The 14808-nt window shown below is 41.3% G+C and overlaps 1 protein-coding gene and 1 pseudogene across 7 annotated transcripts in view; both read right to left on the minus strand.

The window, feature by feature from the left end:
- ADD1 (adducin 1) overlaps nt 1-14808 on the minus strand; it is an 88030-nt gene that overhangs the window by 20285 nt on the left and 52937 nt on the right. For all 7 annotated transcript variants that reach the window (XM_033105423.1, XM_033105427.1, XM_033105425.1 and 4 more), the window contains 4 exons: nt 11808-11959; nt 2442-2522; nt 2052-2201; nt 73-216 (listed from right to left, as the gene is read on the minus strand). In XM_033105423.1, coding sequence (XP_032961314.1) covers nt 73-216; nt 2052-2201; nt 2442-2522; nt 11808-11959 — 527 coding nt within the window. The remainder of the gene's footprint in view (nt 1-72; nt 217-2051; nt 2202-2441; nt 2523-11807; nt 11960-14808) is intronic.
- LOC117021975 (myosin regulatory light chain 2, smooth muscle minor isoform-like) lies at nt 6393-6927 on the minus strand (annotated as a pseudogene).

A 14808-nucleotide genomic window follows, 5' to 3' on the forward strand; every position in this document is an offset into this window, starting at 1 on the left:
CAAGAAGATGGCTACTTCCACTGTTTTCTTCTTCCCGCTATGATTTAAACATCAGATTAGATGCCTACTGACCTTGCTTTTAGGCCCCAAATTTTTCTGAATTAAAATTTTTTCCTCCTCATCAACCAGAATCCCATGATAATCATGATAAGCCACTTCTCCGAGGGAAAGGGCCTCCGGGGAGATTGGCAAGAGGCCACATTTCATCGCAGAGACCTAGAGAACAAGCGGTCACCATGAATGAGGGCAAATCAAGATTCACACGTTGACAGATGACATGCTAAATGCTTTCTTCAAAAAAATACAAAAGGGAATAGATTTTATTTTATTCTCTTCTCAGAAATAAATGACCCCATGAACTTAAGACAAATTTTACTTCTGGGGGCTTAGTCTCACTCTGTAGTTAAAAATTAAAGCTATCACTAAGCTGGTGGAGCCTCAGAAGAAATTCCACATCTTTCTGGATTTCTACCACACTGACTAGAAACACTACTGATTAGCTGAGCCTTGAAGCTAATGCCATGAGAGACAATGGCTTCCTCTGAAGGAGTCACGACATCGCAAAGAGAGGGTTTGAAATGCTGTAAGGTTTTTGTGTATTTTTCATCTTGGGTTGTAGGTGGGGCGGAAACACCTGAAAATTAGATAAAAGCAAATTTATAAAAGTTAAGGATAATTATACTGTATACTTTCTCTACATTTAAGTAAAAACGCTAAGTGTTCATACAGCCCTTAAGATTCCCAAACTGACTTCACAATTTGCTAATTTTGAAGGTCCTCTATCTAGAGTAACAGGCTCCAAAGATTCAAATAATATCTACAGGTAGTAACAATTCTACAGAGAAAAGTTAATCTAAAAAGACATACCACAAAAAAGGCAATCCCGTATTTAATTCCTTTCACAGTATCAGCTATACGAAATTTCCTTACCAAGTAAACTTATCTGGATAATTTTTAAGACAAACTACATGGTCTGTAATTTGTTTGTTACCATATTTTCAAAGGTACCGCAAATGCTTCTTTAAAATGCATGGGCTTTTTTTTCCTTCTGCATGATATTTTTGTAGTTAGAAGACCATGTACTCTTTTAGGAAAAAACCTGTATCATTCAGAGAACGCTGTATCTAATAAAACTTTGATGCTGACGTCAAGAACCACATCTTCAAGTAAAATAAACAAACCAGATCTGTCATTCATCCAAAAAAATCAATATGCATGACATTCAAACATCAAGAAAGATTAAAATTCAGCATTACTGATCAATGAGGTCATCTGTTCTACAAATAAGCCCATGCAGTCATTAAAGTATAAAACAGTTCTAGAGTGTTACATTTTCACGTGCCTGTACCAGCAACCACAATGTGCATTCTCACACTGAGAGGAGGTCTGGGCTCTGTCAGGGTGCCCTTGGTGGTAGGCTGGGGTGCGCTCCTGGGAGCACGGGGCTTGGAGGCCAGCTCTCCTAACAGCCTGCAGTGTCAGTGCCCTCTTACCCAACTGCCCCCTTCTGACTCTCCCCAGTCATGACCCAACCTGGTTCCGCTGGCTCCTGACAGAACATCTGTGGGGAGCCTGGCCAGGTTGTTTCTAGGCTTTGACCTCTATCTGTCACGCCTGCTCCATCCCCACAGCCTAGCCGCATGCTCACCTGTACCCTACCAACTGTCCCGAGCCCACAGCCTCTTCTGCCCACCCCCCATCTTGCCTTTCCTCTTCTCTTTTCCTGCTGTCGTTCTGCACTTCCCCACAACCTCAAATACACGGAAATTTGCCCTCCACCCTCAACACTCTGATTTTCTAATTTGTAAGTCTAATGGACATTTTTGGGCTTATTATAGGGTTTTGAAAATTAGATAGTATATGGACTCCATTAAAGAAAAAATATGTATATTCTTTTAAGAAAGTCAAATTTAGTGAGTGAAAAAATTTTTAATCCAACAAAATAAGGTTCACTGACTTGCAGCAACAAGAGGGCAACTGAGAGGAAATGTGAAGTGCCACTCACGAACCAGCTCTAGAACGGAAGTCGCTACCGGAACGGCCACACTCACCGCGGCGCCTGCTGGTGTGTGAATGTGCACCACACACTTCACGTCCGGCCGTGCAGCATAAATCGCAGAATGCAACGTGAAGCCGGCTTGATTCACTCCTAGGTTAGTGCTTCCACGATCTACGATGTCTCCTTGGAGATTGATTTTGACCTGAAAATAAGAAAACAAAAATTTTAAATGTCAAGAGGATTTTAAATTACCTAACTAGAAATTATTTAAATCAAAGTTTAAAGTGTTTGTAAGTAATTGTAAAGGTCTTTCTCTGAGTCAACCACACAAAACATAGACTTCCCTCTTCCTTGGGTTTTAGATGTCTGATGGGGTTAGGTGTTTAATTATATAGTATGACCTACACATACGTGATACCCAATAGGAAAAGGACATTCTTACCAAACTGGATGCAGTCACTTCACTGTAGAGAAGTCCAAAAGGTACGATGAGAAAGTGTTCCTGCTCGGAGCTCACTCTGGTCTGTGGGGAAATGACTACATTAGCTCAAATATCCAACTGAAATTATTTGCATCTCTTTCAGTCCACAACCTCACGGGTTTTTTTTGGAGAAACTGACCATAGCAATTTATCAAGTACGTCAAGTGTATCTTGGTCCCATTCAAGATCACTAACTTTATAAAGAAAACCCCTGGTGGCCACCAGACCGGTATCCTGTGCAGACAGGTGTAACTCCTCGGGTACACCATCATGAAAGCCAAAACTTATTATTTTTTTTTTTTTAAAGATTTTATTGGGGAAGGGGAATAGGACTTTATTGGGGAACAGTGTGTACTTCCAGGACTTTTTTCCAAGTCAAGTTGTTGTCCTTTCAATCTTGGTTGTGGAAGGCACAGCTCCTCTCCAGGTCCAGTTGCCGTTGCTAGTTGCAGGGGGCACAGCCCACCATCCCTTGTGGGAGTTGAACTGGCAACCTTGTGGTTGAGAGGACGCGCTCCAACCAGCTGAGCCATCCGGGAGCTCAGCTGCAGCTCAGCTCAAGGTGCCGTGCTCAATCTTAGTTGCAGGGGGGTGGAGCCCACCATCCCTTGTGGGATTCGAGGAATTGAACTGGCAACCTTGTGGTTGAGAGCCCGTTGGCCCATGTGGGAATCGAACTGGCAGCCTTCGGAGTTAGGAGCATGGAGCTCTAACCGCCTGAGCCACCAGGCCAGCCCCCAAAACTTACTTTTAAAAAATAAAATGGGTTTGTTTTTAGTACTAAAAACCTGTAGGATAATGAACAATCACAAAAAATCTCACGAGAGAGTGCTTCCTTCCTGCCTAATCCATTTCAGAGTCTCTACGACACAGCGTCATCATTCCCGGGTTTGCTCTTTCCACACTAGTTTTCAATCCGCAATTCCTCCAGCACAGATTTGGCCCATGCTGTGTATCTGTGCTAGATGCTAATAATATAGCAGGAAAAAAGATGAGGCCTGCCTTCAAAGAAATTCAGTCTCGTTTTCATGATGATTTGGGGGAAAACGCTACAGACTTTCCAAAGCTATTATTTTGGGAAGTTAAAATGGATATACTATTGGGCTAAGAATTCTGAGCAGGGTCAGGTAGGTGGACTTCAGTGCTTGTTGAAAAGGCCTCAAGATGTGTAGTCCAACTTCTTACCCGGAGCAGTGCGTTCTTCCGTGATGGACCAAACAGAAACACACACATGGGGACAGTTACCACGTCGTCACATGGCCTGCCTCACTTCTTCATTCAGCAAAGTCACTGAACACCTACTACGTATGTTCTGGGTGATGGGCTACAGCGGCAAATAAATGGAAGCTGGAGAGATCTAATCATTAAAATGTTCTCTCTCGCTGAGCGGAAGGAACTGTCTTCCTGAGGTTTTTACCACTGCTTCAAGTATGTGACACAGAACAAGCTCTATCCCCTTTCTGCAGTTTAATTCTCAGATAGCTGAACTCCGATCTCCTCTGTCTTCGTGCTAAACTCACCTGACTCCTTCAGTCCAATATAATGGAGACCCATAGTCATTTAAGGCTCAAGCTACAACCTCAGCTCTGCCAACAACTAGCCATGCTGCTCTGGGTGTCCTGGTTCCTGACACCTAAGATGGGATATCAGCGAAGCACTGGGACTGACAGCCGTAAAGGAGCAGCAGTCATAAACCATGATCATCACTGAACTGAACCTGTTCTCCAGAAATCCATTACTCAGCTCTCTGCTCTCTTTAGGTTGTTTCAAAAATGTACACACGATTTCCACCTTTCCCCCAAATACTTTTCCATTAATGGTGAGTTAGCCAGGCTTTTTATTTCTAGTCAGTTCATTAAAAAAAAAAATATATTTTAAATGCTAATCTTTTAAATTAAAACAAAACTATGCAATTGTCCCAATTCCCTAGTTGGGTCAAAACAAAACATAAAACAAGGAATTATTTTGTGTATTTATTAGTGGGAATGAAAAAAACTAAGGTTGGAAATAAAAAATATGTCAGATATTTTTGCTTATTTTAAAAGTTTGTATTCTGAAACATACATATAAAGAGTATTTAGAGGGTACGTGTACAGTTTAAGTATAATACATCAAACAGCCCTGTACCTTTAACCAGCTTCAGAAATAGAAAGTCTAATACCTCTGACGCTCCACTTCTCTTCCCCCCAGAAGTAACCACTACCCTGAATTCTGTGCTAAGCATTTTCTTTCTTTTCTTTATAGTTTTACCTTACCCCTAAGCAATATACTATTTTTTATCTGTTTATGAACTTCATATAATCGGAATCATACTGTATTTTTCAGTGACTGTTTTCAACATTTTAAAAATTACAGTTGGCGCACCATACATTAATGATATTACTTTCAGGTGTACAATACAGTGAGTCGCCATTTCTACACCTGACGCCTGACGATGATGTGACCACCACACGAAGTCCAGTCACCGTGCACACTTATCACACTATTGTCGATTCTATTCCCTCGCCTTTTTCATCCATCCCCCACCCCCACCCTTCTGGCATCCATCCCTTTGGTCTCTGTTTCTGATTCTGTTTTTTAGTTTTGTTTTGTATTTTTAGATTTCACATATAGTTGAAATCATATGGCATTTGTCTCTGACTTATTTCACTCAGCATAATACCACCTAGGTCCATACATGCTGCCACAAATGGCAAGGTCTTCTTTTTATGGCCAAGTAATATTCCATTGTATATACATGTGCCACATCTTCTTCATCTAGTCATCTATCAATGGTCACCTAGGTTGTGCCCATATCTTGCCTATTACTGTAAGTTAGGCTACAGTGAACACAGGGGTGCATATGTCTTTTTGAGTTAGTGTTTTCGTTTTCTTCAAATACCCAGGAGTGGAACTGCTGGGTCATAAAGTAGGTTCTATTTTTAGTTTTTTGAGGCACCTCCACACTGTTTTCCACAGAGGCTGCACAAATTTGCAATCCCACCTACAGTGCACGAGGGTTCCCTTTTCTCCACAGCCTTGCCAACACATGTTGTTTGTTGACTTTCTGATGACAGCCATTCTGACAGGTGTGAGGTGATATCTCACCGTGGTTTTGATTGCATTTCCCTGATGATTAGTGATGCTGAGCATCTTCTCATGTACCTGTTGGCCATCTGTGTTACCTTCTTTGGAGAAATGTCTTTTCCTGTCCTCTGCTCATTTTTTGATCAGATTTTTTTGTTATTGAGTTGCCAACATTATTCTGGGGCCTTCTCCAGATTATGATACACAAGCTATAATTTATTCATTCATTGCTGTGTAGTACCCACTGGATGGATATACAATTTATGTAGCCATTCTTCTGTCAATGGACATGGTTTCCATTTTCCTATTGAAAACAATGCTATGAACATTCTTGTACCGGTCTCCTAGTGTACATGTTCAAGTTTCTCCAGGGCAATAAACTAGGAGGTGATACCAATTTATTTTCCAAAGGGCCTAACTACATGTATACTCCTACCAGTAGGATATGAGTTCTGTGCTTCTACAACCATCTTTTTTCAAAAATTAAAATCAGATGTCTGTGACATAGTATTCCACTGTGATGGGTTTTGTTTTGTTTTTTTTATCATAAACTTTGATTAAGTTTCAGAAAAATATTGAGTACACAACTTTCTCTGAAAACATATACTGACTCTGTATAGACTGCAATTATTTTGAGGGTGGGGGGCTGGTAAGTTAAATTACCCTATTTTCTATCCTGAAAATGACAAAAAGTCCCATTTCCTGTCTGATTATAGAGATGCATGTGCCCAAAATGGCTGAGAATAAATACAAGAAAGGCAAAAGCTATAAAGGTAGGGCACGCTATAGGCTTTACGAGAAAGTCTCCGAAAACCCAAAGTGGCGACAAGGAAAGTTTGGCTGAAATTTAGAATTCTTTTCAGTCTTTTCTGTCTTTTGCTCCATGTTTAAGGATGCGTCTGAACTCAATGTAATTGAAATTTCTCTTTTTGTCAATAGGTGCGTCTCTGTACAGCTCATCCACTTCCGCATCTGTAAACCGATCTCCCACTGTTGCCAGCAACTCTCTCACGTGACCTTCCTGCACAATGCCAGTTGCTTCTTCATCAAAGCGAGCAAAAGCATTTCTGATGACATCTTCTGGATCTGTGCCATTTAACTTCTCACCAAACACTGTGAGGACCATGGTGAAATTTACAGGACCCCGGCGCCTCATTCATCATGACATCTAGATACTCATCAGCTGGATTTTTCCCCAAGGAGCAAGCATATCACGGAAATCTTCCCTGTCAGTGAAACCATCTCTGTTCTGATCTATCATGTTAAAGGCCCCTTTGAATTCCTGAATCTGTGACTGGCAAAGCATGGCGAACACACCTCGCTGCGTGCTGGGGGACTTGGTGGTCTGGGTCTTTGCCCTTTAGCTCGACATGGTGGCAGTTAGATCCCTGCACAGCCGCGAGAATCCGAGTACTTCGATGACCTTCTCTCTGTGCTCGTTGCCACTATCACAACTCCACTACTCTCCATTTAATTTGGGTTTAATTTGTAATTTCCTGGTTACTAATGACTTGAGCAACTTTTCATAATTTTATGAGCCATTCTTATTTCCCATTCTGTGAAATTTCTTTCTTGTCTTTTGCTCCATTTTATACTGATCTGTCCTTTTCTTATTGATAGTTCTTTATTCTGGATACTAATTTTTTGTTAACTACCCGTGAAGTAAAATTGTCCAAGTTGCAGCTTTTACTTTTACTCTCTTTATGATGTCTTTTAATAAGAAGAAATCTCTTCATTTTAATGTAGTCAAATTTATCCATCTTTTACGACGGTACTTTTGTGTAAGACATCCTTCCCTAAGTGAGAGGTTAAAAAAATCAATGACTTTCACCTATGTTGACGCTAAAAATTTTCAAGTATCACATTTCACTTTTGACCCTTAATTCCTGAAAGCTGCCTGCGAGTACACACTCGAAGGCAGGACCTCAGTACAGTCTTCCAGTGCTGGTTTTCAGTCCAACTGTGCCAGCACCAATTATTGCCCCGTCCATCCTTCCCTGCTGATCTGCAATGCCAACTGTGGATCTGATTTCAACATGTGAGACCTGGTTCTGGGCTCTCGGTTCTGTTCCACTGGTCTGTCTCCTCCTTTACCTAAAGCACACTATTTTAATTACCACCACTTTATAAGTCTGACATATGATAGGAAGAAAAAAAATCTCCTTACCTAGTTCTTCAGGACTGTCGTAGCTACTCTTGACTTTTTTTCTTCCATATAAATTTTAGAAGCATGCTATTTGGGTCCACATTTAAAAAATGCTATAGAAACAGACTCATGGATACAGAGAACAAACTGATGGATGCCAGACTGGGGGATGGGGGGGAAGTTCAGTGAAAATGGTGAAGGGATTAGGAAGTACAAATTGGTAGTTACAAAATAGGCACGGGGATGCAAAGTACAGCACAGGGAGTACAGTCCATAATATGATAAAAACTATGTACGGGGCCAGGTGGGTACTAGACTAGTTGGGGGGATCACTTCTTAAATCATACAAATGTCTGACCACTAACCACTATGCTGTACACCTGAAATCAATATAAATACTGAGTGTCAAGTCTAGTGAAAAATAAGAAAAAACATACTATGTAGCCATTTTTATTCACTTCTTTTTTCCTTGTCTATATACACACATAATTCATACAGCTATAAGCAGAATATATTTTACATTCTCATATAATAATTATTTTTCATTTTCGTGTTTTCACATGGTCTTTATAATTACTTTACATACTGTATAACATTCCCTCAAATTGATGTTGAATAACTGAGCCATTTCCAAGCTACTGCTGGATGTTTAGACTCTTAAAATTTTTCATTATTAGAGGTAATGCTATAGTACATGTATTTGTAAATACATCACATTTTCTCCTTCAACTTAACTTCCTTAACAGTATTTCTAAGAGTGAGCTTAACCAATCTATAGATTTTAATGGAAAAAGCTTAAAATATACAATTTTCCGAGTCTGAAGCAAAAAGAAGAAAAGTGCTAAATTCAGATTTAAAGTGAAAAACGAGAAGACATTGTAAAGTCAGTTTTCTAGTCCCCGACGGACTAGCGCGGGCCTCCCTGCCTGTCTTCCCACACTTCTCATGCCTTCTCTGTGTACAAAGAACAACCTCTAATACCCTACCCTTAACCTTAAGGCCACTCACTGAAAAGCAGCATGTCTGGCCAAGACTCGTATCAAGACCCCAGAAGTACAGTGGCAGTGTGGTCACAAAGGCGAGCTCCAGACCACGTCCTCCGAGGCCAGGTGGAGCTGAACCGCGCTCCCCACCCACACCCAGACGGATTTAGGGACGGAAAGGCTTTGCGGTCAGCAAAGTGCCACTGGGCCACCCTGTCTTCTGACATCCCCCAAATGTTCTTTAAGTCCTGTGTAATCTAAACACAGAGATCTAATTCAGACAATCACCTCCGGCCCTCTAACAGCTGTGAGCAGTTTTAAAGCCCTTTAGCAGAAAATGCCTATGGGCTCTTTGAAAGAAATGGCACAATGACCTGTTAGCACTTTTAGTGACACTGATAAATATGGTTTAAGTTCTTTTCTGTTAAGTGTCTATATAACACCTAGATTTAAACACTGGATGCCAAAAGTTGTTAAGGAACAAAAACTTTCCGCCTTGAAGACTCTCTAGTTCACAAGATATAGGAAATATTTTGGTGACTTGAATTTCTTTTTTACTCATTACTAAGTCCCAAATAGATCACTTACAGAAAAGTAAACACTTCACTAATATTTTAATTCTCCCAAGTTCTAAATAATTAAAGAGGAAAAAAACAAGCAATTTAAGCAATTCAAACTTACGTAAATAGCACTCATAATAGGACTAATGGTAAACAGCATGTACAACGTCCGGAGTGTGACACTTATTAAAACCTGCATTTCCTGTCACAGCTGTAACACCTTCACGGAACTAACTTTTAGACAACCATTTAGCATTCAATCTCTACACAGAGCACTCTGTCAAGTATAATGAGCCCCAGCTAGTGGCCATTTTCATGCAGGCACCAGGAAGAGAGCTGGCAGTTGTGGTGGGCTAACTGGCCCCACGGGCCAAGCATCAATAGGCATCATGGGGTTCCTGTTCGATCAGTTTACTGAGGCAGAATTTCACTTCAGCTGGGGGTTTCACTCAGTCATTCACCCAGAGTTTCCTGGACACCTCCTCTGTGCCCAGCACAGCTCCTGGTCCTGGGAACACACAGCAGGAGACACAGCAGAGGTTCCTTTCAGAGCTGACATTAATCGTGGGCAGAGATGCTGACAAACAAGTACACGCACAGTACGGATGGGGTAACTGCCACGGGGAAACACAGCAGGCGTGCTGGGGGGTTGGGGGGCATTCTACAAGCATGAAAGTGTGGACACGACGGCATCTTGCCAAGTTCACTTTAGTGGCAGCATGGAGGAGAGACGGAGGGGAGGTAACTCAGCATCTCTGGCAGATCCGTATCCCACCCCAGAAACACCGTGCACTGGTCACACGGGTAGGCTCCACACTCCCTCCCCCAGAGGTTCAGCATTCATTCCCACGCAACATGGAGCTGATCTACTACTAAGCACCTTTGGTCATAAATCCACGTGTGAAAACACCTGTGTGTGTGCTAAGTATGGAGAAAAGTGTAAAACCACCTAAATGGCTGGCAACACTGGTCGCCTCAAAGGAGATGAGTTTTGGCAGGTTTATGACTTCTTCTTTTAGACATCTGTGTAAGGTACACTTATTCCTATAAGCAGGCACTATATTGGTAATTAAAATTGCCCAATAAATCAAATGAAAAAACAGAGATTGAAACAAATTTAGAAGTCAAAGGAAGGAAGCAATTCAAAAAGAGATGATCCCAGGGGCAGCCAGATGGCTCAGTTGGTTAGAGCGGGAACTCTGAACAACAGGGTTGCCGGTTCGATTTCCACATGGGCCAGTGAGCTGCGCCCTCCACAACTAGATTGAAGACAATGAGCTGCCGCTGAGCTTCCAGAGGGGCGGCTGGATGGCTCAGTTGGTTAGAGCGTGAGCTCTCAACAACAAGGTTGCGGGTTCAATTCCCACATGGGATGGTGTGCTGCACCCCCTGCAACTAAAGATTGAAATGGCAACGGACTTAGAGCTGAGCTGCGCCCTCCACAACTAGATTGAAGGACAACAACTTGGAGCTGATGGGCCCTGGAGAAACACACTGTTCCCCAAAATTCCCCAATACACAAATAAAAATAAAAAAAGAGACGATCTCCACAAAAGAAAAAAAAGAGAAACCTGACAAAGCGTTAGGAATCTAAGGCAGAGGGGGTGGAATTCTAAGCCAGGAAATGGTTTGGCCATAGACAGAACACTGTCACAGGTGGTCAGGAGTAGAGAATGGGCACAGACATTATTAGCAGGAGCTCCCATTCTCTCTGTGACACAATGTGGTCACGTGCTGGGTGAAGAAGGTCTATTTCAAAGACAGCAGAAATAGTGGAGAATGCTGGTGGGCTTGTAAGAGATGCCCTATAGCTGCCAGTGTTGTGGGGCAGTGTTGTGAGTCCGTTTGAGACCGAGGTTGTCAATCTATGGACAAAGCCAAAGGGCTCTGCTGGGAGGCTCTCTGAAGCAGTATCTGGCCGCTCAGGTCCAGGGACAGAAAGCATGATATTGACAAACAGAGTTCCAGAAACGATGGTCCATGAGATTCAAGCTGGACAAAAGAGGGAGTGAGTATGGGCTGATGCATGGGGATGAGGAAGGGAAGATGCACAAAGGCAGGACTTACTTCGTTCACTGTTATTACCCAGAGCTGGAACAATCTTCCTACAGAACAATAATTATTTACAGCAGATGCCCAGTAAATAGTTATTGCAAGAATGAACTGAAGAAAACAGAGGTCTTGGCAATGTTGAAAAATGGCTAAAACTGGAGTAGCTAAAGAAGTAATGTGAGAGATAGAAGGCTCTGATCAGAGTAGGAGAAAAAAAACTTCATTCTTGGGTTTTTAGGCATAAAGAGAATGTTAGGAACTGCCTATAATTTAGTAATCACGCATTTATTAGGTTAGCATGCAAGACAGGAGTTTTAAAAACTTCCAGTTCTCTTAATTTTTAATTCAGACTGGCTAGATCTCAGGTGACTATCCTCTGCAGTCAGGAATCAGAAGAAAGCTGCTCTAACACTTGCTTCAGTTCGGAGGCTTCCTGGTCTCCTAAAGGGAAACAGCTGGCCCAGACACACACTATTCCATCTACCGGTACCATTCAGTTATTGTCCCACTTACTACTCACTGTGATATGATTGTAGATAAGCTGAGACCATCCAAAGAGATCTGCTAGTCTGTAAAACGCTGCCAATTTACACCGCAATAATTTCTCCCCTTTGTCATAGGCAATCGAATCAGATCCTCTAAGGTCATTCACAGGTGTCACCATGCCCAGACCTGAAATAAAGAAAAACAAAACTCAAAGATTTACTATTTCTTACCAAATGTAAATCAAATAGTAACGGTTCTGGGGTAGTAATCTTCCACACTTGACCAGTCAGTCTCAAAAACTCAAAGACTTTCATAAAGATGGCATTCCCCATCCCCAACATTAGCACAAGTTGAAATCAGTAACAAAAAGGTAGCAGAATGTGCGCGATGCAGCATAGCAATACTTAGAAGAAAATTTACAATATTAGAAATTGACATTTATCAGAAAAGAAAGACTTTTTAAAAAATGATCTAGGTTTCTACCTTATGCAACTAGAAAGAGAAGAGCACTCATTAAATCCAAAAATAAAAAAGAAATGATGAAGATAAAAGTGGATATCAGTCAAACAGAAAAATAATAATGAAAACCGATTTAATCTTGAGAAGATTAAAAATAAAATAATGAAATGGAAACAAAACAAAACACACCTCTAGACTCACCAACAAACACGGCAAAGATAAAAATTACTAGTATAAAGAAGTAGAGGGGACATCACTACATATCTTACAGACATTAAAGGGATAATATGAACAACTATGCCAGCAGATTTTTTTAACTTAGATAAAATAGACAAAGTCCTTAAAAGACAAGAGCTACCAAAGCTCACTCTGTAAGAAACAGATATCCTGGGCAGCCCTATTGCCATTAAGCTGAATTTGCAGTTAAAACCCTTCCTATAAAGAACACACCGGCCCAGACGACTTCATTGTGAATTCTATCACACATGTGAGGAATCCTTCAGAGTGCTTTCCAACTGACTCTATCAGGCCCAGCATCACCTTGATACCAAAACCACACAAAGCCATCATATTACATGATATTACAAGAAAAAACAGACCAATATTGCTCATGAACACAGATGAAAAAACACTTAACAAAAGTTTAGCAACATAATCCAGCAATATATAAAAAGAATAACACATCTTGACTGGGAAGGTTTCTCTCAGGAATGCAAGGTTATTCAGCATTCAAAAACCAATCAATAGATTCACCTAGTAGAAATGAAGAGGAAAAATCATGGAATCATTTTAATAGATGCAGAAAAAGCATTTCACAAAATTCAATAACCATTCAGGACAAAAGCTCTCAGAAAATTTGGATACAAGGGAACATCCTCGACTTGATAAGGGATATCTACAAAAAAACTCACCACTAACATCAAACATAATGCGGAAAGACCGCATATTTTTCTCCTAAGATCAGGAACAATGCACGGATGCATACTCGTGCATTCTTACTGAATACTGTACTGGGGGTTCTAACCAGTGCAATAAAGGAAGAAAAGGGAAAAAAACAAAAACATACACAATGGAAAGAAAGGAAAACAGCATTTGACTCCATGCCCCCCTTGGTCCTGACACAATTACACGTTGCTAGGTTAGATTCTTCTCTTTTTAGTGATGAACTGTCTCAGGCATACAGAACAGTTCAGAGAATAATACAAAGAACCACATATCTGTCACCTTGACCAAGATGTCAATCTTCTACTTTAGATCTTTACTTTTTAAAAATTGTTTTTTAGGATTTTCAGGGGGCTCAGGCGGTTGGAGCTCCGTGCTCCTAACTCCAAAGGCTGCCGGTTTAATTCCCACATGGGCCAGTGGGCTCTCAACCACAAGCCTGCCAGTTCGATTCCTTGACTCCCGCAAGGGATGGTGGGCAGTGCCTCCTGCAACTAAGATTGAACATGGCACCTTGAGCTGAGCTGCCGCTGAGCTCCCAGATGGCTCAGTTGGTTGGAGCGCGTCTTCTTAACCACAAGGTTGCCGGTCTGACTCCCGCAAGGGATGGTGGGCTGCGCCCCCTGCAACAACTAGCAACGGCAACTGGACCTGGAGATGAGCTGTGCCCTCCACAACCAAGACTGAAAGGACAACAACTTGACTTGGAAAAAAATCCTGGAAGTACACACTGTTCCTCAATAAAGTCCTGTTCCCTTTCCCCAATAAAATCTTTAAAAAAAAAAAAAATGATTTTCAGAAGATGGTGGCAGTGGCAGTACAGTGTTTGAATCTTCTTAAATCTCTATCTGAACCCCATACAAAAAAATTAATTGGAGCAACTAGGAGAGCAAAACCCCAAACCCCAGGATGGCAGCTACAACAAAATGAGGTTAACAAGGTAAGCCCATGAAACGGAAAATATAAGCGGGCAGGGCTGACATGACAGAGTGCCTGGTATCAGCATGGAACATCTGCCAGACCTGAGACTCCCAGAAGAACCAACAAGGATTCACTAGAAAGCTTGGAAGGCCAATTTCAGAACAGCAGCTGAAACCAAGGGGAGTTCTGCACACTTTAATCCTCAAAAATTCTCCAAACTAACCATCCAAAGCTGTCCTTCAGGACAAGTCTCACACTAAGAAATTTGTAGAAATCAGAACCCAAACTGAGTACCACAGACTATCAGAAATAAAAACAAAGGTCCAGATAAAAGTCAGGAGGGGAACAAAACCCGATGTCATTAAATAAGCGCCATATTTTTAGCACTTCACAAAAACAAAAAAGAGGGAGCCCTAGAGTCATGACATTTACAAAGCTTTCCTGAACCATGCTCCTCCAGAAAAACTGGTATCATGTAAAAATGAACAGAAAAATATCATGCTCATACACCATACAAAAATTACGACAAGAAAAAAAAACAGAATGACTACAGATAATGAAAGCACACAAGAAAGACACGTCCACAAAACAGATGAAAATGATTACCTTGTATTTCATAACAAGGTAAAGAAAGGCATTTCATAAAAGTATGAAAAAACTTTAATATCATTAGAAAACTTCAGAAACGAGGTCTATAACATAAAAGGAATTCA

This window comes from Rhinolophus ferrumequinum, chromosome 5 (genome assembly GCF_004115265.2).
Source record: "Rhinolophus ferrumequinum isolate MPI-CBG mRhiFer1 chromosome 5, mRhiFer1_v1.p, whole genome shotgun sequence".
NCBI classification, from domain to species: domain Eukaryota; kingdom Metazoa; phylum Chordata; class Mammalia; order Chiroptera; family Rhinolophidae; genus Rhinolophus; species Rhinolophus ferrumequinum.